Source organism: Aethina tumida, chromosome 7, assembly GCF_024364675.1.
Source record: "Aethina tumida isolate Nest 87 chromosome 7, icAetTumi1.1, whole genome shotgun sequence".
NCBI lineage: Eukaryota > Metazoa > Arthropoda > Insecta > Coleoptera > Nitidulidae > Aethina > Aethina tumida.
Window position 1 is genome coordinate 2,294,579 of NC_065441.1, and position 24,139 is coordinate 2,318,717.

At 28.4% G+C, this 24,139-nt stretch overlaps 1 protein-coding gene across 1 annotated transcript; it reads left to right on the plus strand.

Annotated features, from left to right (window-relative positions):
- The first annotated feature begins 8,596 nt into the window (after positions 1-8,596).
- Positions 8,597-16,298, plus strand: LOC109597245 (nose resistant to fluoxetine protein 6-like). The gene is made up of 11 exons (XM_049969744.1): positions 8,597-8,848; positions 8,895-9,091; positions 9,140-9,357; positions 12,991-13,061; positions 13,571-13,764; positions 14,140-14,469; positions 14,773-14,960; positions 15,012-15,337; positions 15,460-15,602; positions 15,996-16,110; positions 16,164-16,298. The coding sequence occupies exons 1-11, from the start codon at positions 8,605-8,607 to the stop codon at positions 16,205-16,207; spliced, it is 2,070 nt and encodes a 689-aa protein (XP_049825701.1). The 5' UTR covers positions 8,597-8,604; the 3' UTR covers positions 16,208-16,298.
- Positions 16,299-24,139: the final 7,841 nt, after the last annotated feature.

Consider the following 24,139-nt stretch of genomic DNA (forward strand, 5'->3'; position numbering starts at 1 on the left):
CTGGGCTTTTAAAACATACAATTCGATAATGCAATCAAGCGTGATTTCTGTCGCTGTGTTTTTATTGTTAATATTTAATCAAAGTAAAAGCTTTAAAAGATAGCATAAAAAAACATTCCCTCGAGAAATAAACACCACGACTGTTTTTTTTCTGCGATAACGTTTAAACGGTTACGAATTCTCCATTAAATATTTTAAATAATACATACTTTGATTCGAGTGCTTGAAACTGAGGCAAATGAGATAATTTATTGATTTTAAAAAACGTTTTTTCTTAATATTCTATTGCATCAATCTGACTTGCGATTTTATATTGATTTTGTATTAATTTGTACTTCATATTGAGTGAATGAAATTCTCCCTGAAATGTTTTAACTAATTGATGCTTTGAATAAGTTGCCTTTATAAAGCTTCAAAGTGAGACAAACGAGGTGATTCAACAATTACATTACAATATATTTATGTTAATACATTTTAAATTAATTTTATAATTTATTATTTTAATTAACTGAATTTTGTATCAATAAAGTCTATTAAATATTTTGAATAACTTAAACTTGTATTCAAATTTTTATATTAATATTGCTTTAATTTATTCATGTTGACTATATTAGTAGTCTATATACTTTGATTGAAACTGAGACAAATGATATAATTTATTGATTTGTATTAATTTGTTATACGTATTGAGTGAATGAAATTCTCCATGAAATGTTTTAAATAATTGATGGTTTGAATCAAGCAGATTTTTATCAATTAAGTCTATTAAATATTTTAAATAATTTAAACTTGTATTCAAAATTTTATATTAATATTGGATTATTTTATTCTATACTATATTTCTTATAAAAGTAAACTCTATTGTCCATATTTTAAATAACATATTCTTTGCTTCAAGTGCTTAAAACAGAGGAAAATTAGATAATTTATTGATTTCATAAAACATTTTTTGTAACATTTTATAACATTACCTTGATTTTATATTGATTATATATTAATTTGTTGAAATTCTCTGCGAAATATTTGAATAATTGATGACTTGAATCGAGTTGATTTTGTAAAGTTTGAAACTTTGTTAATATTTTATATTAATTTTGTAATATTTTATTTTACTTATTCTATTAATCTATTAATTCTATCAATTAAGTCTAATAGGAGTAGTAATTTTATATAAAAAAATTGCTAATGGGCCATACTGTATATAAAAAGTAAAATAAGATTAAAATAGTGATCGTTTAGAGCTGCAAATATTCAACTTATGGAATATTCAAATTATCTAATTGAAAAGATGGACAGTGTATTATTTCTTACCTTGCGAAAACTTTTTCTAAACTCTATATAAGAATAATTCTTAAGTAGTTGGTTAGAAAAGTTAAAGCAAATTCATTCTTAAATACAAAATAATTTATACCTAACAAAGTTGCGATTCTTGTTTAAAATTCTGACGTTTTCATTGTCATCTACTTTAGGATTAAAACTTTGTTATATTTTGATTTAAAGTAGGAACGACTGAAACAAATTAAGGGTTGATTGTTTTACATTTATATAATATAATTTAAATTCACTATTAAATAAATACATCTTCTATTTATAAATCAACGGTAATTATTAATTTTGAACAATTGATATGTACACAATTAAATTAAATGAAAACCGTGGTTTAAAATCTAGCTGAACTAGATAAAAGTCCGGTTAAACAACAAAATAAAAAAATGTAATAGGACAAAAGACAAAACGCACAAAAGGATAACATACAAGGAAGCAATTCCTCGAACCGAATTTATAGAGAAAACACTCGTCAAGCTTTGAAATTCAATCGCATTGGTGGTTGTGGAAGTTGCAATTGTGCAATTTCGCTAATACCAATTCGATTGGCTGATTTTTCGCATCATTGTTTGAAAACTGTTTGACTTTTGGTAAATTATAATCATCAGAGAAATGCGTTTGAATCGTGTGTGACTATTCAAACATCAAATTGCTGCTGAAATACTAAAGCATTTCAAAACTGAATTATCTCCAGCATTCATTTTTGGATTTTGTTCAGTTTGTTCTTTCAGTTTCATCCCATTTAATATAGTTTAGATTTCTGTAAAAACAATTTTATATTATTTTGCAAATTATCTATTGTACAATGTGATTAATTATTTCCAGTTAATAATCATATTGGTAATTTCATGCATTACAATCATACAGGATTTAAACGAAATAAATTCATTTTCACAATTAATGGAATTCTTTTGATATTTTGCGATTTTAATTATAACAACAAATTTAGAGTTAAACTATTATTAAATTTTGTTGCAATTAACTATTTGATTTTATTACAGTAAACATTAATAAAATATAATTCGCAATCAGGTTTTCAAGTGACCCATTTAAAATCAAATTCAATTTATTATTAATATGTTTAAAACATGTTTAATAAAAACAAACGTTGGGTAATAAAAGCATAATAAGTTTTTGTTATACGAGCAACATTCCAGTTATGTTCGTTCTTATAGCAACCATTAAGTCAGATTTATCGCCATTTAATGCAGGACTCGGTTGCATCTTCATCGCTATCTCGAGACTTATCTCCTGATTTCCTACCATCAAGCCATTTTCCGCCGAATTAAAATATTTGCAACCATTAAATTGTTAATGTTACATTGTGTACGTTTTCAATTTTGACTTGGAATTTAATGCGCCAGTTTCAGCGTACTTGAGCTTGTTAATTAATTAACTACAGTTATAATTATATAGTTGCAACGAATTGTATACAACACGTTTTTTCTACGTCTTCCATCATTATGATGCTTATCTTATAATTATTCATAGCGGCAATGGAATCCAGTTAATCCCCGCACATCGAGAACGAAAGTAATTAAAACTCGGTGTTAATTAGCGGCAATACAAAATACTTGCAGGCGCAACGTTTCGTTTTCCCGACGGTAAAACTCAATTTTCGTTCGTTATTTAATTAGATATGGTTGCAAGAAACAGTCTTGTTACGATTGTCACACGAATATTCCTTCCGCCCCAATTAAATTATTTATTAACCAGAGAAATTTTTAGAGGGTTGACAAGTCTTATATTATTTATTTCAGATTTTAACTCGGTTTGTTTATTAACGAACGGATAGATAGGGAATTTAATTACCGCATTTTCTAGTCGGGAATGTCGTTAATTAAACGACGACTTCCTTTAATTACGAACGATATCATTAGTTAATTATGTGGCATTCGTCCATATTATATCATTTGAAACATAATTTATAGTTTATCTTTAGTAAGACGCTTTAATAATTTATTAATTAGGTTATTTTTTACTAAAAAAGTAGTACAAAAATAAATAAATAATCAGATAAAATTGATTTTTTTTTTTGGTAATGTATTGTCTTAATATTTCTTAGGATTAGACTAAAACCTCAAAGCAAGTCCAAAACCAATTACAAAAATTCAAAAAAGATACAAATATACAAAATATTCTTTATAAAAATTGTTCAAAAATGTTAAAATTTGTAAATTATATTTTCATTGTCTTAATTTTTGGTGGGATGATATTGCAAGCTCAATGAAAGTTGAAAAACAATTACAAAAAATCAAACAAGAGAATAAATATACCAAATATTTGTTTGAAACTTCTAAATAATGTTAAAATTTGTAAATTATATTTGTATTGTTTTAATTTTTGGTGGGATGTCCTTGCAACATCTATGCAAGTTAAAAAACAATTACAAAAAATCAAATAAGAGAATAAATATACAAAATATTTGGTTAAAATTTCTAAATAATGTTAAAATTTGTATATTATATTTGTATTGTTGTAACTTTTGGGGAGTTGACAAAAAATTCAAAGAGAAAGATGTAAAAAAGGACTTCCATACATAAATAGAACAATATTATGAAATTGAATGTAATAAAAAGTGAATTAAGCAGGTGGGAAATGACAATGGAAAGGTGAAACGAGAATGGGAAGGGTATGAGCAAACAGAGCCCTCAATTAGATTGTTTACCAGTGAAAAGGGGTTATCCAACTGTTTGCCTTCTGTCAAATCAAATATTTTTATCCATATTCCGTTTCACCGTTTCGGTTGACATTAAGGATTTTCCTATCGGCCCTAAAACAACATAATGCGACACTGCGTCCTCGACTATCACTTAAAATATTACGAGAATTGCGAAACTTTTTCGATAATCACAATGCGAAATGCGACTTGTAAATTACAAAAGGCCGGGGGGTAATAAACAAGGCTCACCTTTAAGAGGCGTCCAGATTACATCGAACCGCATCAACTTTTTACCAGCACATCGATTTCGCATCTATTTTAAACCGGCGCGGGAAATGGGATCTTCGCAACGAGATTACCGGGTTTTCGACAAAGCCCCGAACGGACCTGGAGCGAAGAAAAAAGTCCGGGGACGCGCAGGATGTGCCGTCTTTGCATTCACGCGAAAATGTACATCAATATTTAAGGGCGGATTAACGGTGGCGAAAAGCGGCGAATTGACATTGCGGACATTGTTCTGCGTGTTGTAAGGGAAAAACTGGTAAATGGGGGGAAAATGTTTAAAGCGAAATGTATCGTTAAATTAAAAAAATTCAAAGAAGACAAGATACAAAATATTGCTTGAAAATTCTAAATAATTAATAAAATTTGAAAATTATATTTATAATGTTTTAAGTTTTGGTGGGATGACATTGCTGTCTCAATGAAATTTCAAAAACACTTAAAAGAATTCAAAGAAGACATTAGATATACAAAATATTGCTTGAAATTTCTTCATAATGATAAAATTTGTAAAGTATATTTATAATGTCTTAATTTTTGGTGGGATGACACTGCTACCTCAATGAAATTCCAAAAACAATTAAAAGAATTTAAAGAAGGCAATAAATATACAAAATATTGTTTAAAATTTCTTCATAATGATAATATCTGTGAATTATGTTTGTAATGTCTTAATTTTTGGTGGGATAACAGCTGATTCAATGAAATTCCAAAACGATTAAAGAAATCAAACCAGGATAAGTCAAATTAAAGATTTTCTTTTTGTTCCTTTGTAGAAAGTATAATAAATAATTAACTAATGAAGGAAAGAAAACCATTTTATGTATAGCAAGAAAAATGTTTTTTGTCTAAGATAACTAGATTAGCAAATTGAAAGAAAAGTTAATTAAGGCTTATTTATTTTTTTAATTTATAAGGTTCATTATTCAAATATATTAAATATTAAATTAAATAAATCAAATTTTTTGATATAGGCGGAGGTACAAAGAATCTAATAAAAAAATGAATTAATTAGAATAAGACAAAAAAAAAAACAAAAGTACAAAATATTTTAAACTGATAATATTATTATCACTGTTAATATGAATCAGCAAATTAAAAACAAAAGTGAATCAAGACTGAAACTGAAACAATATTTTATTGTGTTTATTATACTTTGGGGCGTATTAATTATGTGTTAATAATGACCGTAATTATGAGGCAAATTGTGTTTAATTATTGAGTTTTTGGGATAGAAATTGAAGTAATTAACTTATTCAGTAAACCATTAACAAACGCAACCAATATAAGTGGTAAATAAATGCAATTACGATGAAAATTCATTTTGTAATTATCAAATTTACGCGCTGAAAAATAAAATGAAAACCTAAAATAGACCCGAAAAAATGGTTGTGAAATTTAAAATTCAGCCGATCCATAATTCAGAAATATCAGTTAATTAGAAAACGTCTTAACTCGTTAATAAATATTTCATTAAGCCCGTAATCTTCGGATTACAGTGAGGCAGTGTTGTTTTAAATCGGGGGCGGGAGGGGACGGTCGTATTCTCACCCCCGGAGAGTCGCGGCTCCTGAAACGAACCGGCAAGATATTTATTTAATATAATAACTCACGATTAGCGCGTTTTAAGAGAATACACCAGACAACGGAGCAACGAGGGCCTTTAATAAATTACTCGCTCGTTATCTGGGACTGATATTAAATTGCATATTTAGCATACATTTATTGTTTCAATAAATATTCCCCGTTATATCTCGATGTCAACTCTAAATATGAGAAACGTTTTCATTAAATTGGAAATGTATGCTAAGCAGGCGCAATGCAAAAATTAATTTTTACGATAACGAATTGCCCCGAACTACGTTTAAATTTAATTAAATTATTGCCCCGGGCCGTCGCCTGTTTTTACACTACCTCATCGTTTATTTATCCCAACACGCACCTATATTTTATTTTTTAATTATGTTTATATCTAGTTGTTATCTGTAAATATTTCATTCGGATATTACACTGTCAAAATTCATAAACTGCATATATTTTGTGTAAAAATTAAATTCAACCACAATTTATGGGCGTCTGGACAACTTGTTGGAGTCTTAAACATGTTTATGTATAAAATACACAAACAAAATAGCCCCCGTAAAAAAGCACAATAAAACCTCCAGTAAGGGGTTGAAAGAGACTGGTCGCGGTTGACCTACAAAACTATAAAAGGTATATCTTGATGATCCCTATATTTTACGTTCATCAATCTTCCTAAGACCCCGAAACTTTTTTATCTAAGACTCCAACAACCGAACTTATTCTTCTTATCGAGCCGATATAAAACCCCCCATTGATATATAGATATAATAAGTTTGACGGGTTTTTTCGTTTCGAGGGGGTGAAACAAGAGCCCGTAATAGAAATATTGGCGCGGCGGTGAAATAAATAAACGTTTGGGGAGTGATTTTTTATAGAAATTACATCACATGACAATTTTTCGTAAAAACAAAATGAATAATAAATGTTTGTGCAAGTGGAAAGTTTCGTAGGAAGTAATTTTATATGCAATTCCTTTTATTAACATGTCGGAGTGGATGATGAAAATAAACTAGTCCGTAACAAAGTTCATGTTGATATCATAATTCTGAAATGATAATGCACATCCAAACTTATGTGACATCTTCACCAAGTTTTCCATGTTATAGAGTTACTTTGATGTTTGTGCCATTTATGCTCATAAATATTCTTAATGAACATACTAATGTTTATTTATGGCTTGTTATTACGTTTTATTGTAAAATACAATAGCTGACATAAATTCAATAATAAACAATTTATTATTTAGCAATAAATTAATTGAAACATCATGTTATTATATATCTATATTTTAATCAAAGTTTAAATCAATCATTTATTATCAATATTCAGATTTTGATTAAGAAAAAATTATAAATACACAATTTTTTACATAAATTATTTAATAATAAATATATATGGGCATTTGGACGCGTATTTTTTCTTGAAAGTACGTCAGAAAAAATTTCAGCCCGATTCGTTCAAATCTGGCGAATTTTTTAAAATTTGAAAAAGTCATTTTTAAGTCATTTTCAAAAATAGGTATCTCAGTTTCTATATAACTTACAGATTCCTTTCAAACGACATTCTTCTCTGTAAACCCTCTACTTTCAGGACAAAAATAGTTTAGTAAACAATTGAATTAGTAACATTTTACCTGTTTTTAAAATGCTCTCAAATCTACAGCGTCCAAAGTATCTCTATTTTTAGATAGCTGTAACTTTTTTCTCGGAACTTCAATTTGCTTCAAATTTTCAGGAAACTTAATCTATTATGTTTTTAACAAGTTCTGAAAATTTCAACTATGGTATTGAGCTTGGATCCGAGTTATAAAATTTCATAAATTGCTCGTTGATTTCACACAATTTTCGAGATGTTTGAAATTTTATAACTCGGATCCAAACTTGATACCATAGTCGAAATTTTCAAAAATTGTTGGGGACATAATAGACTAATTTCCCTGAATACTTGAAGCAAATCAAAGTACCAAAATACTCCCTTAATTCCATTTTAATGCGACTATTTAATTTAAAAATGGCGAAGGAGCTATTTGTATATACAAATAAAACATTTCTTATATACGAATAAAAAATGATAAAAAATTAGGTGCTTATTTTTCTAATATAAAATCCAAAAAATTTTTTACGATATTGTGTTAGAAAAATAAAAAAAAATTCTCTTGAGAACAGATCGTGTGATGAATAGGTATAACATTTTATTGACTCTATTCAACCTAAATAAAAAAGCTGATTATAAAAAAAGAGGATAAAAATGAAAAATCGAATGAAAACAATTCAAATTACATCACATTTGTAAAAAGGTAATAAACATCCAAGCTTCAGGTGCCGATTATTTTATGTCATAGTCACTTTTGATGTTTGTACCGTTTATGCACACAGATAAAATGAACAAACAATTATTTATTCATAACTTGTTGCGTTTAAAAATAAAATAACTGACAAAAATTAAATATAATTGTTGGAAACTTTGCTCAACTAATTTTAAACAAAAACGCCCTTTGATGAAGAATAAACCAATTATTTCAATAAAACATTAATTACAAAACTTGCGAAAAGAAACAAAAGCCCTTAGTCAAGTGGAAGAGCAGCGTATACCGCAGCAGGAAAAAAAAACTTTAATTACATCGTGCCAACGAACACAGCTCAACGAAACTTGAGCGAAACAAAACTTTCCCATACATAAGCAACAAACGCAGACATCAAACGTACCAGATGAAAATGTCGAGACCGATAGCGTTGTTTTTCACTTGCATCATGGTGTACAACATCTTGAGCAGTTTCAGCGACAATTTGTCGAAAGGGGAGGACGAGACGGATAAGCCGGAGAAAAATGCGGATAATCCACGGCAACCCGTTAAGTTGACAATGAAACAGGGGCTGTTAATGAATCAAGTCGTTTCCACTTATGTGCTGAGCGACGTCGAAAACGAATTGTGCAACGACCACTACCGCGAGTACAAAATTGGGTTGAGGGCGTTCGAACCCTGGGCATTAAAAAGTAAGTTTTTCATCAATTAGGTAATTCACAAAAAATTGATTTCTAGTGTTCGATTCGTCGTCGAAGCTGCAATCGGGGATTTTGTACGGCAATCTGGTGGAGTTCGGTGGTTTTGATCAGTGCCTAAAAATTTATTACGAATCGGAATTCGGGCCGATCAGAGGGAAATCCTGCACCTTCAGAGTCAAGCCTGATGAGAAACTCATGAGGATCATCTCGGGATTTAACAACGTTTCAGAACGAGTAAATCACCAGTTTATTTTACTATATTGTGTAATGGTAATATTTTAGAGATTTGATAAAATCAAAGAGAGTGTGATTGAAAACAGTCAGTTGATGTTTACCGTTTGCGTGCCAGATTCTTGCATGGCTAAAGACATTTTGCCCTACTACAACAAAACAATTACGGAATTAACTCAAGGAATCGCTGTTAAAGTGTCATTAGAGGAGGAATACTGTACTTCAGCTACCGACAAGCTACACATCAAAAACTATGAATACATTATTATGTAAGTGTCGATTTTGTTGTTAAGAAAAGATTGATTTACTTAATGCATTCCAATTCGATTTGATGGGAGTTTTATGCAATAAGACGCAAAATGTAAAATTTACCTAAAACTTGGCTTGGGACTTTTATGCAAATTTAGTGGAACTGGGTCACGAGTCTGAATATCATATCCTGCAAAACTTAACTTACGATCCATTCATATTCATTTTAATATCACCATAACACTATAGTTACTTGAACAATTTGATAGACTAGAACTTGCTATAATATGATTTAATTACGCAAGAATTTGACTGTTTTTTTTTATTTAGAGAGGAAAGAACAATGAAATTTCGCTTTTGAAAGAACAGGTATTAAGCTAAACGAAACGCTACTTAATTAAAAAATGAGACAAAATGAGTATTTAAAACCTGATTCAAAAAGACGCGTATATTTTTTTACAGAATTTAGTCCATTTTTCAATTTATCGTAATTACAAATTATAAAATTACTGTCCAAATATTTCACAATCGTTAATTTGTATTCAAATTATTACGTAGGTAAGAAATTATAATATTTGTGAATAATTTATTTCTTTTATGAATTGAAAATCAAAGTAATTTTGTTTTCAAACAAGAGGAAAAGATAAATTTACTTGAAAACAATTGAACATTAAATTAACAGAATTATGACTTTAATTAAAAAAAGGAAGTAATTAATAAGGGATTATTATTACTTAGTAAACCTGACTCAAAAAAAATTTGAAGAAGATAATTTTTTGAACAATTTATATGATTTTTCATCTGTCTCAATTTATCGTAATAATGAATTAGAAGCACTGTTAAAATATTTCATTGTCGTAACTTTGTATTCAAAATCTGATTCTAAGACTTTGACAATTATGATTTTTATGAACAATTTATTCCTTTGATCAATTAGAAACCGAAGTATTATTGTTTTCAAATAAGAGGGAGGGTGTAAATTATTTGAAAAAAGATACAAATTCCAATCTATCGTAACTTGAATACATTCTTTTAGAGAATTTAAAATAAAAAACTTTGACATCAATATTTTCAGACAATTTATTTCTTTTATCAATTAAAAATCAGAGATATTTTTGTGTTCAAGCGAGTGGAAAAGTGTAAGTTTGAAAATAATAGAAATGTGGAGTTTAAAAAATGATAGATGATACAAGTCCCAATATATCGTAATGATGAATTACAATTAATGTTATTTCATTTATTCATTAAAAACCAAAATTAATTAAAAGGGCATCAGGCAATTTCTACTAATTAATGTTAATTAGGAAATGCACAGCTCTAATTAAATGCAATCAAATTATTTTATATTTTATTTAAAAGAATTCTTTATACCACTGTTTATTTTGTACCTAAAATAAATTTCTATTTCATTTAAATTTTAAACAAAAAAAGTAGCTCATAGATATTTAAAAAATGCCATATGAACTAGTTACAATGTAACAGGTAACATGTAAATTCCATGACTTTTCAATTAATACTCACAATTCATCTAAATTTGATACACTTAGGATCATTATCATACATAAAAATCCATATATAATGTCCAAATGGTTCTTCCACCGTGTTTCAAAGTTTTTGTATTGTGTCTCGGGTCCAAACTTTTATTTGGAGGACGACAAACCATTTATATTAGCTATTAACATTGCATCCATTTTTGTATCTTAAGCTTTTAATTGACGTCAGCAATATTTAGATTTATCATGTTAATTGTTATTTCCTCGCGAGTTCCTTTCTTTACATTCAGTATAAAGTATAAAATAACATAATTCCTATTAAGAATAAATTCTTAGTATTAAGAATATTGTTCACTGGGGGCACTAAACGTAATATATTTGAATGAGGTATTTTATACGTTCTGGCCTTTATGAAATATGTCACAAAAAGTCTAATTTTAAATTTCTGTGGCAATAAATCTTTAGAAAGTACTTTTTATTCGGAACCAAATTCAAAAAGACATGAATAAACTTGGAAAGAGTGATTTATTTCATTTGCCAATTAAAATCCAAGGTAAACATCTACACATTTATTTTTTTAATCAAATCCCAGTTTCGGCCGACAAAACCATTACGTTTTCCCGACACGAAACCGTTTCAGGTTAGAGGAGAGTGTATGTTTTTCACGCAGCTCCGTAAATGTGTAACTCGCATTAGATAAAACCGCCCCGACGTCGACTTAACTTTATTAAAGTTTTTCTTTTTCACTTTTATGAGGAAGCGTTTCGGTTTTTTTTCCCGGGGCCTGTTTAATCTTTGAGCGACGCGACCCGCAACAAAGTAAACGAACGAATGTACTCTTTTTGGGGCCTTTATTTCGAACTTTTTTTACCGTTTTATGGACCGAATTTTATCTACACCTATACTTAAATAAAGTTTCTTCATTTTATTACGTTTTTTTAGGAAAAAAAAACACGTTTAATTGTATATTAAATATTTAATACAAATCTGCAGTGAAAGAAGCGTCTTGAAAGAGTCGTCGTGAGGGAGTAAATCCCATTTTGGGTTATAAAAGGGTGTTAGTAGAATTAGAAGAGGGGCCCGGATTATTGTATCGACATTATTTTTATTTTATTTGTGCCACGTTTAATGCGAAGGTTGTTTGGTTTCTCGAATAAATAGGAAATAATTCGGTGAGTAAATGGAAGGACCCTTAAAGGAAACGCTATGCGGAGCTTTTAACAAAGGAAACGGTCATACCATTCACGAGTTAATGGCGCAGAAACTGTATTTAAACAAATATACCCGCAGTGAAAATAACGTTTTAATAAAATTATACTTTGTTATCCTTCACAATGATAAAATAAAATCAATAGAGAAGTTTTATTAAATTTTTCAACAAGTTTCCTTTAACAATAAAACTAATATGTAATTTACAAAATTTCCACATTATTATAATGAAATTTTTTTGAAGGTATTCAATTAATTATTGTTTGAATAAGTTTATAAAAATTAATTTTATACTATCTGTTATTATCACATTTGAAGTAATTAATACTGTCGTAATTAATTATCATGGTTCAATAAAAGTTGGGTTTTTAATACTTTTTAAACTCGGTCATAACTCGCGACAGTAAACTGCATTTACTACTAAAGAATTTTTCGTGTAATATTCATTTTTATGACATTCCACTCAAATTTCGTTATAGCCAAAACTTCTCCGGATCCGCCTGCTTTAATGCACTTCACAAAATATCCCTGTTATGAAAAATTTAACTGAAAACTGGAAATCATTATGAGAAAATTGCGTCGATGTAAACCGTAGATATTATAAAATTGGGTGCTGAGTAGAATTACCATACAAACATGGTGTATTATTGAATGGATAAACAGTTTGACACTTGCATGCTTCAGTCAATAACGAATTTCCTGGTTTATTCAATAAATTATTTAAATGATACGCGTCGTAATGAAATTGTTGGTTTATTGATTGAATTTTCAAATTTACGTCACAAGTCATTTATTTAATTTTATCAATGCGTTTTGTTGCATCAACAAATTATCTGGTTTGTGTTTACATATGCATTAAATGAGTTATTGTTTAATATTCAGCTATATAATTTATGTATTTGTTTACGCTATTAAATAATTGTTTACGGTGACAATTTTTTGTGGTTACAGATTCATTCCAATTGCGATAATGTTAACGGTGGTTTTGACAACCCTTATTGATTTTTTTGCCTCGGAAAATAGTAAGTAATTATTATAAAAATTAACTGCACCATTATTTTTTATTTGTAGCTATAAAAATGTTATTAATGTTCTGATGTTAAATCAGTTGTTCTGGCTGGAAAAATTAAATAAAATTTTTTATATGCCTGTAAAAATTGTTTAAATATTTAGCTTTAAAATCAACATTTTTTACATAATTTTGAGGGAAATCCTTTTTTAATATTTGATAAAACACTCTATATTATAATTGGATGTCCCGAATTTAACCCGTTAGAGTCCCCTTTGTTGCCAAACTTTAACTCCGGGCGGAATTTTGCACCAACACACAAACATCCCAAATTATTGTATTACGTTAGATTAATAATGTGTGACAGGTTTAATCGCCGGTTTACTGGACTTTTTCCACTAAACTTCACAATTAGTTGAAACAAAAGAGAAACAAACCTTTGAATTCATAGAACATTTGTTACTCTATTAATTCGACAAGTCCATGTGCTATCATGTCTAAGTGAGTATTATTTTCTTTCAGTCCGTTCGAACTGGATGATCAGCACGTTCTCAGGTCGGGCAAATTTCAAGCGAATGCTGAACACCAGATCACAATCCGGGGAGTTGGACTGTTTGCACGGCATCAGATTCTTGAGCGTCTGCTACGTGGTCATCGGACATCGATTCATGGCTTCCATGATTTATCCGTCCGTCAACTCATTTTATCTTATTGAGGTTTGAATTACTTTTGTGTATCATTAAAAAGCAACACCATTACTAGAATAGACCTAAGCTACATCCGGTTTGAAAAGTTCTGCAGCAATATAAGTTACCAACTTACTTTAGCACCTATTTCCTCCTCAGCTTTGTAATAAAACATTTACAAAACATAAAATTTTGAAGGGTATTATTCCATATTTCAATTGCAGCTCATAGTAAGAAAGATTTAAACACCGTCGAATTAATCTGGTTAAATAATTTCATACATGCTCAGTTGGTTTTTTATATCCAGAAAAAATGGTGGCCACGCAATTCGTTCAATACCATCTTCTCATCCCAAATCACATATCTTGGAAACTGAGTTTATTTGTAATGTAATTTGTGTTGCAGTGGATTATGGAGTATCCGAGTACGATTATAATCGGAGGAACAGTCTGCGTCGATACGTTTTTGATGATCAGCGGCCTGTTGGTCACCTACACGTTCTTCGACTACATGGACAAATACAGAAAGTTCAACCTATTATTCTTTTACATTTACAGATACGTCAGGATAACGCTTCCTGTGGCGATGGCCGTAATATGGCACGCTTATTATTTACAATTTTTGGGCGCCGGTCCCTTGTGGTACGACGGATTGAAGAGTCAATCAATCAACTGTCACCTGAGTTGGTGGGGCTCCTTGTTGCACCTTCAGAGCTACGTCAACCCCAAAGAAATGGTAATTATTAATAATTAAAACGTCTCATCCTTCTATAGTTGAGAGTAATAAATCTTCCAATTTGATAAGAAAGGATAGATAATCGATTGGCCGGGTGTTTAGGTCAGGAGTTCCCGAAGGATGCGGCCCCGATTTATACAGCGTTATCCTGATTTATCTGAACTGGGGTTTCTTTTTCCGCCCTCCGCAACATATTGGATCAGTGGAATATCTCATCTGAAATTAATTGCGCTCCCCCTTATCATTTCTAACTCAGTTGCAAAAGTCGATTTAATAAACTTGTGCGGTTTTCTCGTTTTGCAGTGTATCGTTCAGACTTGGTATTTGACCGTGGATATGGTTATGTTTTATTTGTCGCCTTTGATAGTTTATCCATTGTGGAAGTGGCCGACTTTTGGTTACCTCAACTTTATCCTGTTCTATCTGGCGTCGATCGCTTCCAGCTTTTATGTCGCGTGGAAAAGACAGTTCATTGGAGGAATGCCTTTAACGTATATACCTTATATTATCTTTGATTGTGTAACCAATTATTTATATTTCAGCGCCACCCTCCTCAAAACTGAATACTTCCAAAATCACTACATAACACCCCATACAAGAGGAACAACATATATACTCGGACTGGGATTCGGTTACATCCTGCATTTGACTAAAAATGAAAGAGTTTTCATGTCGAAACCGACCGTGGTTATTGGCTGGTTTCTCTGTTCAGTTATGTTAATTGTTCCGGTTGTTGGCTCGCATGTGTTTCAGGACGAAGCTCATCCCTACAATCGATTCGAATCGTCAATTTTCTTGTCGTGTTCCAGATCTGCTTGGTGCTTTGGTGTTGGTTGGCTCATTTGGGCTTGTGTCAACGGTTACGGAGGTTTGTTCAAGTTTTAAAAATAGAATATCACTTCTCTTTCAGTGTTTTTATGTTTATATTAAATTTCTATTCACTTTATTGAGTTTTCTTGTACAAATTTTGTGTCAATTGATTTCTTTTAGGACCAGTTAACACAATATTAGCAGCAAACGCCTTTAAAATTTTAAGTAGGACCAGCTACGGTATTTTCCTGTTCCATCTAACCATACAAATGTTACTAGGATCTGCACAAAGACATCCTTATTATTTCACCAACTTTCAAATGGTAAGGACACTCTTCCATATTCAGCCGATCAAAATTCAATTAAGCGTCCTTTCAATCAACATAAAACACAAGTTGGTTGGAGTAAGTCAATTAAAAAACCGATTCCTGAAACGAAACACCGAAACCGAGATAAAAGAAAAGCAACGTCCAATTAAACTCGAACATTAAAAGATTTTTCTTCTGCAAAAAAAAAAATCGGAATTCAATTACACGGTTTGCACGCGGATTTTACACACAAACTGCTTCGGAACGTTTAATTCGCTTGTGTGTGTGTGATTACAGGATATTGGACAATTTTAATTCTTGCCTGAACATCATTGTTTTTTTCCGGTTTCAATTAAATTTTTAGGGGGTGAAGGGGAGAAAGTATTAATCGAATTTGTATTATTTTAGATGTATCAGTCGTTTTCCGATTTGGTGCTTATGATCTTGTTCGGTTTCATTTTCGCCTTGTTTTTCGAACTGCCTTTTATTAAGTTGCAGTCCGTTTTCATGTCAAAGTCGAAAGGTAAGATTAAAATAAAAAATTAATTTACTTTCATTACGGTTATTTAATTTCAGTGGCACAAAAACCTGACATTCCAAAAAAGTATAACAAGTATTAAAATATAATTTTTTAGCTTTTTACTGTAGGCTTAGACATTTTATGGTATACAATGTAAAAAGTTATAAAAGTTCATAAAGCAAGAGAATTTAGCTGAACCCTTTTATTTGTAACTCCTTTTATAACCACTTTTTAAACGTACCACATGTCGCCAATAACAACTTTATGACTATTACGTTACAATACAATTTTATGTGTTAGTTCCAGTCCATTTTAAACCCATTCGTTGCAGTTAACAACAAAAAAACACACACTCCCATCGTTTGCTCAACAAGAGAAATAAATAAAATTGATATCTAAACCTTTAAGGCGGATTTGTTACAGAGAAACAAACTGTCACTTACCCAAAATTTAAGGCTATCCATCATGCCAAATCTGAAACAGTAACAAACAAACATGTTTAATAACATTAAAAATGGCCCAATTTCGAGGAGAGGGCAGCTTTAAATTTGATCCTGAATTCGGAATTTCATTTCAATTTCATTCCGCATGAATAAAAATGAGATGTAAAAAAAACCACTGAATATTTGTATGGCGCAGTCTGCAAAAAACAAAATAATGTACGAGAACGACAAAATATCGAAACCCCTCAAACAAACTTACAAACAAACGTGGCAGCAATAATTTCAATTTATTTACATCGAATGTTGGGCTATGTGAAAGGAAGTGGGTTCCTCGACTGAATAAATTGAAACTGGAAACGGTCAAAATATATCGAATCTCGTGGGAGGCGGAAACGTTACGCGAAATTTTTCAACACTCGTTTTAATATCGCTGTTTGACAAACACCGCGATTTTTATGGGCAAGCAGTCGGATTACCGAGATGAAAAGTACACTTCGGATTGTTTGCACTGTTGTTGTAAGTGGCTTTGGTTATTTGAACTGTTCTTACAACGTTTTATTTGATGTTCGCACCTTTTCAACCGCAATTTTCTATTTTCTAAAGTTTTATAATCTAGCTTTCTTGGTTTTATAGTGGCTAATTTAAGTTTAACTCGATTCAGGAGTAAATAGTTAAAAGAGTGTAAAATGTACAATTTAATATTTATTTTGAATATATATAATATTTGTTTAGTCAACAAAATATATTTAAAGTAAATAAATAAACAAAACAACAAATTTATATTTGTGTAGTAAACAATTTTTAAATTATACATTCTGAAATAAAAGGATATTTTCACATATAGTTGTGAAACAGGGTTTCCATTTTTTCCAATTTATCAATGACATGAGTGGCATAAAAGCTTATTCAAATTAATTTCATTTCATTGTTTTGCTATTATTTTCATTAATTGTCAATAATCTAAGGATATAGTATTAGATTAAATAAAATGTGAAACACCTGAATGCATTTTATTTTGTTCCAGTATTTAGTTATTAAGATTCACAAGTCAATAATTAATCGATATAAAATAATTTAAATGGACGCTGGAGTTTATTCATTAATCATTAATCATATTAATCATCATTAATCTAATATGTACAAAAATGAATTCTATTTTTTCAAGAATACATATTACATTTAATTAGTAACTTAAGTAAATAATATAAATACATATAAATTTTATTAGATGTGAGTAAAAGAATATTTTATATTATTAAACCATGTTAATATGTCTCAAAATAATATTTTTGCAAGAAAAGTAAACAAGAATTAATTTATTTTTACACAAATTAGTCAATAAATTAAAGAATTTTTTGTATACTTTAACGTTAATAATACAAAAACGTACATATATAAATAAAAGAAACTTCTTAACATTTTATGTTAAAAAATAATAAAAGAATGTTGACACATTTTTATATAAATCAATAATTAATCGATCTAAATTAATTTAAGCAGACGCTGGAACTCCATTTAAATGGGTTATCCATCAAAAATTTATCAATTATACTCAATTATAAAATAACATAATAACTCAATCAATTAATTAATTCCTCATCTGATTGGTGACTGTAAAAGTATTAAAACATATAATCATTATTAAAATTTTTTGTTTTCAGTATTTATTGCCGTAATAAATGCTTACTTTTCTATATTCTTCTTTCTGTTTCTTATTTTTCTTATACTTATTTCGATTAATTTTAAGTCGATTCAGAGTTGTTAAAAATTATATAAACTGTACAAAAATAAATTCAAAATTTATATATATATATATATATATATTTAATTAATAAAATAAGTAAATATATTAATACATTAAAGAATATTTTATCACAAGAATAATATACAAAAATAGAATGTCTACATAATAATATTAATTAATAAATGTCCCACATTTTTATATAAATCTATAATTAATGTAAATTAATTTAAGCAGACACTGGAGCTTCATTTAATTGGATTATCAATCGACAATTTAGTAATAAAGACATAAAGTAAAGGAATATTTGATGACGTTAAATATATAAAACTAAAATAGTGATTATATAATAAGAATACAAAAGAATTTCATACTAATAAAAAAATATTCCAGAAAATAAAAAAATAATAGTAAAATAGAATTTTACAACCCATATTGTAAAATAAAAGAATATTTTTATCAATATTAAAAAAATACACTTATATACAAAAATATTTTTTTACAATTATTACTTAAAATCAAAAAGAAAACGTTCTAAAATATATTTAAAAAATATTTTTCTCTTATGGAACTAAATCAACTTTCCCGAAAATCAATTAATAAAAGAAAACTATGATATATAAAAATAAAAAAGGAATATTTTTAACTTCTTAAAGTAAACAATTTGGTAGATATTTTCAGTCGAACTAACAAATAAATCTAATATAAATAATAAGAACCAATCTTGTATATTTTTATATAAATGAACAAAATAAATAAAATTAAATTTTATCAAAGAAAGTAAAAGAATATTTACATATTTTCCAATAAATCGTTAAATAAACATCCCAAAATAAATAAAATATTATTATCACACAAAAGTAAAAGAATTTTTAACATAATATTATCATCAATAATCAAATCAATAATTAATTAATCTATCCAAAACAATTTAAATTATGAAACCCGAGCTTCATTTAAATGGGTTATTAATCAACAATTTTTCAATGATACTCACTTATAAAGCAGACCCCCAAAAATGAATTAAACATCATAATTTGATTTGAACGTTAAATAAAATAATTCACATTAATATATTTTTAATTTTTAATAATGCAATAAATTTTAAATTTTCTATAATCTGAAAATTTCTAGCCAGTTTGGTAAATTTTAGTCGATTGTTAAAATATTAAATAATTTTAAAAAATATAAATGATTAATGGTATTGAATTTTTAAAGTTTGTAAAAATATCGAGTAATATTTCATGACTATTTCAGTTGTAGTAGAGTATATTAATAAATAGTTAATTATGGTTTCCCGAGTACATCAATAGTTGATCTGGCTGAATTTATGGGCACATGAATGAATAATGCGAAAATTTTAAAACATTCACAAAAACTAAAAAATTGATATATCCGCCATGCCATACATCACCGTCCGTTATTAAAAAGCTAAATTCCGCCCGAATTAACTGTACCCGGGCGGGGGGAGAGACTAACGAGCCGTTTTATTTTTAACGGTGATTTATTGATTTTGCGGCAATTTGTTTTGATTAATGATAGATTTCGGTGTTGCTGAAGGGGAAACTCATTTGAATTTTTCCTATGCAAAAAACCGCACCGGTTACAACGTTTTAATTATCAAGATAGGGTGAAATGCGCCACCAAAAACTTTCGGAATATATGACTGACATTAACTGCGGCCGGTTTTTGTTTCTGTTGCACCGCGACCCGGGTTTACTATCGAATAACTGGATGTTGTGTGCAACTTGGCAATCCACCTCAACACTGTTGTTATTACAAATCTTTGCGGAGGTAAACTTGAAGGTAATATTAAATTCTTGTATTGGATATTAAGGGGGTACAAAATAAAAATTCTACGTCGCTGTAAAAGATGCATTACACAAATTGAGTGGGTCGCATCATTGCTTTTATACGATTCGAATGGGAAACGAACATCTTAATTTGGATATGACTTTTCGTATACAGGTATAAAAGGCAAGCCAATTTTGTTCGCGCAAATGCATACGTAAATTGGTTATGTGCGAAAGTGGATAAGATATGAAACGTTTTTAATGCCGCGTTCGCGTTTCCTTATCAACCATCAATGTTTATTTATGTACGGGCATATACAATTTTTATGGGAAGGAGGAATATAACGTTGCTTCGCATTTTTATAAATGTCTGCAAGTTTTTGAAACTGTTTGGAATTGGTTTTTTTATAAAAATGGAAATTGATACATTTCAATTTTGTTATTTTAATTGTAACAATAAATACATGGCATACATATGGCCATACATATTTTTAAAATAATTTTAGGAAAAATAGAGAAAAATGTTATACTCAAATTTATATTTGAAATATACCTCTAAAAATGTTTTGTAATGAATAACGAATTTTTTTAATTAAAACGAATACATATTTTCCTCTGAACTATTATTTTTAAAATTAAAAAAAAAATTAAATATTTTAAGGAAAATAAAAAATGTTGATTTCTTATCAATATATAGATATTTAAAAATTAATTTAATACTTTGTATGAAGTAAAAAATTCTTATTTATTAAAGTGATAAATATTTTTAATGTTAAAAATTGAAAAATTTTTATTATATATGTATTTCATATATTAAATGCATATATTTTTATATGAATTATTGAAACAAAATAAATAAAAAGATATTTAACATACATACAGTTCAAATTCAATATTAAAAATAATAGAAAAAGTAATCATAATAATATTTATATAAAAAAATAAAATAATTCCTATTCATTAACGATCAAAAATATTCTCAATGTAAAAAAAAAATTTTGTATGTATTTATATGTATATAATTTTATATATTAATAATCAAATAAATATTTTTTATATATTTTCAAATGATTTATTGAAACATATATAACATAGATTAATTAGTTTATAATTTAAATAGAAATCTGCACATAAAAATAATGTATTGAATTAAACAATGAAATTTTGGAACAAATATTTTTAAAATTCTAATAAATATTTTAATAAAATTATAAAACTTAAATGAAGTTTACTAATCTAAGTAAAATATATATATATATATATATATATATATATATATATATATATATATATATATATATATATATATATTAAAGGGTAAAAGAATTATGAAATTAACAAATTAATATTGGAAAATTATTGGAAAATATTTTTTATGTACAAAAATAAAGAATTTATATTTGTATAATTAATAATACTAATTAACAAATTTATTTTTTTTTAATGTGTTTTCTATTGAATTATTGAAACATCCTAATATAAACAAAAACAACAAAAATATATAACCCTCATAAGTCTATTTACACATAAAAATAGAAATAAAAATATGTGTATACCAATGGAAAACCGTTTGATCCGATTGAATTTTGAGAGACATATTACACGACAAAGACAGTTAAATTCTGTAAATTTGCTTCATAGTGGGAATCTTTTACTATATATATTGAAACATCCCATATCTTTAACTTATTCACACACATAAATCAACAAATGTATGTCTCAACATAATTTTAATTATGAAACTGGGTCTTTATTCATTTAAATGTCTTATCAATTAACAATTTATCAATGAAACCCCATTTTCAAGCATATAAATACACGATAAAACAATTCAACCTAACAAATTCATTTGCAAAGCTTATAAATATGAAGCAAATTCTTTACGTTACAATTTTAGTATTTTCCTTGTTCAGCTGCCTAATAAATGCTCAAGAAACATCAACGTCACCACCTTCAAATTGTAATTGTCAACTAGTTCCGTTTCTCGGTAAGTTATTGATTAACAAATAAATTATATATAATATTTATATTGATTTTAGGCCAGTTATGCTCGATTATTTGTCAAGTTGTACCCCCATTTCTTCGACCACCCCAATTAAGTAGCTAAAATGTAATATGTATAATTTTGTATTTGTCAAATATATAAAATAAAGGGAGATAAAGGTAATGAACCTTGTGTGTATTTTCCTTTTGAATAATTTGCTGTTTTTCTTTGTTCCTGCTTTCCTTAACAATTCGCAGATCAATTTATTTAGATGTTAACGGAAATTCGGCTCCGGTTCATTATCTTCTCAGGCTCGGCGTCTCACAAAAATATGGCAAATTTGTTCAAAATTATAAAATAGAAGATTAGTTAATTTAATTTATATTATATTTATTATTCAAAAATTAAACAAAAAATAAGAACTCGAATTACAAATGGTTATAATATTTTTAAATGAATTTTTGATTTAATTAAAATCAAAACATTGTAATTTATACTGAATTTATTTATTATTGAATAAAAATAATAGTATAAAACAAAATTGTACAATGGATTTTAAAATTTTGCCTTTAATAAATTCGTTTGATTAACGTATGTGATTGACGTATAGTATATAAAAAAAGAAAATTACATGTGTAAACCACGTTTTATTTTTTAATTAACAACAATATTGTCCTGGTAGACTTAGAATATTTGCTATTCCTTGTGTCACAACTGGAGGAATAAATGGACATGTCAACATACAAAATTCACCTAAAATAAAACTGCGAATTTTTTTAGAAATAGCTGAGTAAAACTTATGGAAAATGTCCTAAATTGCTCAATTACTAGAATCAGGTTGCATCTGACAACGAACCAATTAAGACAGCTGTAAATAATATTATTATGATTATCATAAATTATTAAATTGTAAGAACTGTCTTGTTATTATATTTAAATGTGCAATTTATTACAAACCAGATAAAATATATGCGTACATTTAAATTAGACTTATTACACCATCTCGATTTATTTTTAAAACAAACCAAATAGTCGTATCAGTAAATATTTGGCAAAATTGGTCTTTAACCATAAAGTTAAGATTGCACTAAAAATCCTGGACCAAAATCCGTCCGACGAACATTGAAACGAGATACTTTTTGGGGTAATACATGTTTCGCATTACGCCCATAACTGCACTGCCATTATTCCGTTGAAATCCTCTAAATTATCAAAAAGGACTAATTTGTTACACGCTCTCTCCTTTTATTCCCCATTTCCGGCACGAAGTCAGCGCAAAACCATGTAAACAAAACGGAAATGCCCACATGGGACGCAAACACATTCCTGAATATTTCCAATGGACGATGCGATGCATTCGGCACGTTGTTTGTTGCGTACAATGTTTCAAAATTTTGCATTCGTTTAATGTTGCGCGGTTTTAATTAATGGCCTCCGCGTTCGAAACGAATGCACCAAACAAATTAAAAGAATTAATCGCTTTAATTATTCTGATTCAGTTTTCCGTTAGGGTACTTATTAAAATTATATTTACTATCGGTTTTTATAAAGGTTGAACAATTTTTAAGTCCAACATATAAATATGTATAAATAATAATAATTAATGAATGTAATCTTCAGACGATTACAAAAAAAATATTATTTATATATAAATATTGCGCCTACTTGCATTAATTAATTAGCCAGCAACAAATCATGAGTAAATTAGTAGTTTGTTTTGCTTTAGTTGTTATTTTATTGAACGTCTTTTCGATAATCGAAGGACAAGTGGTACATTTGAATTGCGTAAATGGCACAGTACAAATAGACTGTGACAAAATTTGTGTTGGGCCTTTTGGTACGTATGCAAATTGCAATTATAAAATAATGTAACAATGTAAGCGCATATAAAACTGTTGGAAGGAGATAAATCAGTTTTAATGGTCAGAAAACCGGAGGAAAGCGACCATAAATTGTCGGCTTAAATTGCGAAAAAATCATTTTCTAGTTTAATATTCGACAAGTTTATCGTTTGTTTATTCAAAATTAATTAGTGAGACAAACTTTTTATTTAAATAGTTTTGTTTGGAAG

Bases quoted from the DNA above. Each gene is read 5' to 3' on its own strand.
- LOC109597245 (XM_049969744.1), top strand. From the start codon at position 8,605: ATGGTGTACAACATCTTGAGCAGTTTCAGCGACAATTTGTCGAAAGGG. The intron at 8,849-8,894 runs GTAAGTTTTTCA...ATTGATTTCTAG, and splicing joins CGAACCCTGGGCATTAAAAA to TGTTCGATTCGTCGTCGAAG. The intron at 15,603-15,995 runs GTAAGGACACTC...GTATTATTTTAG, and splicing joins ATTTCACCAACTTTCAAATG to ATGTATCAGTCGTTTTCCGA.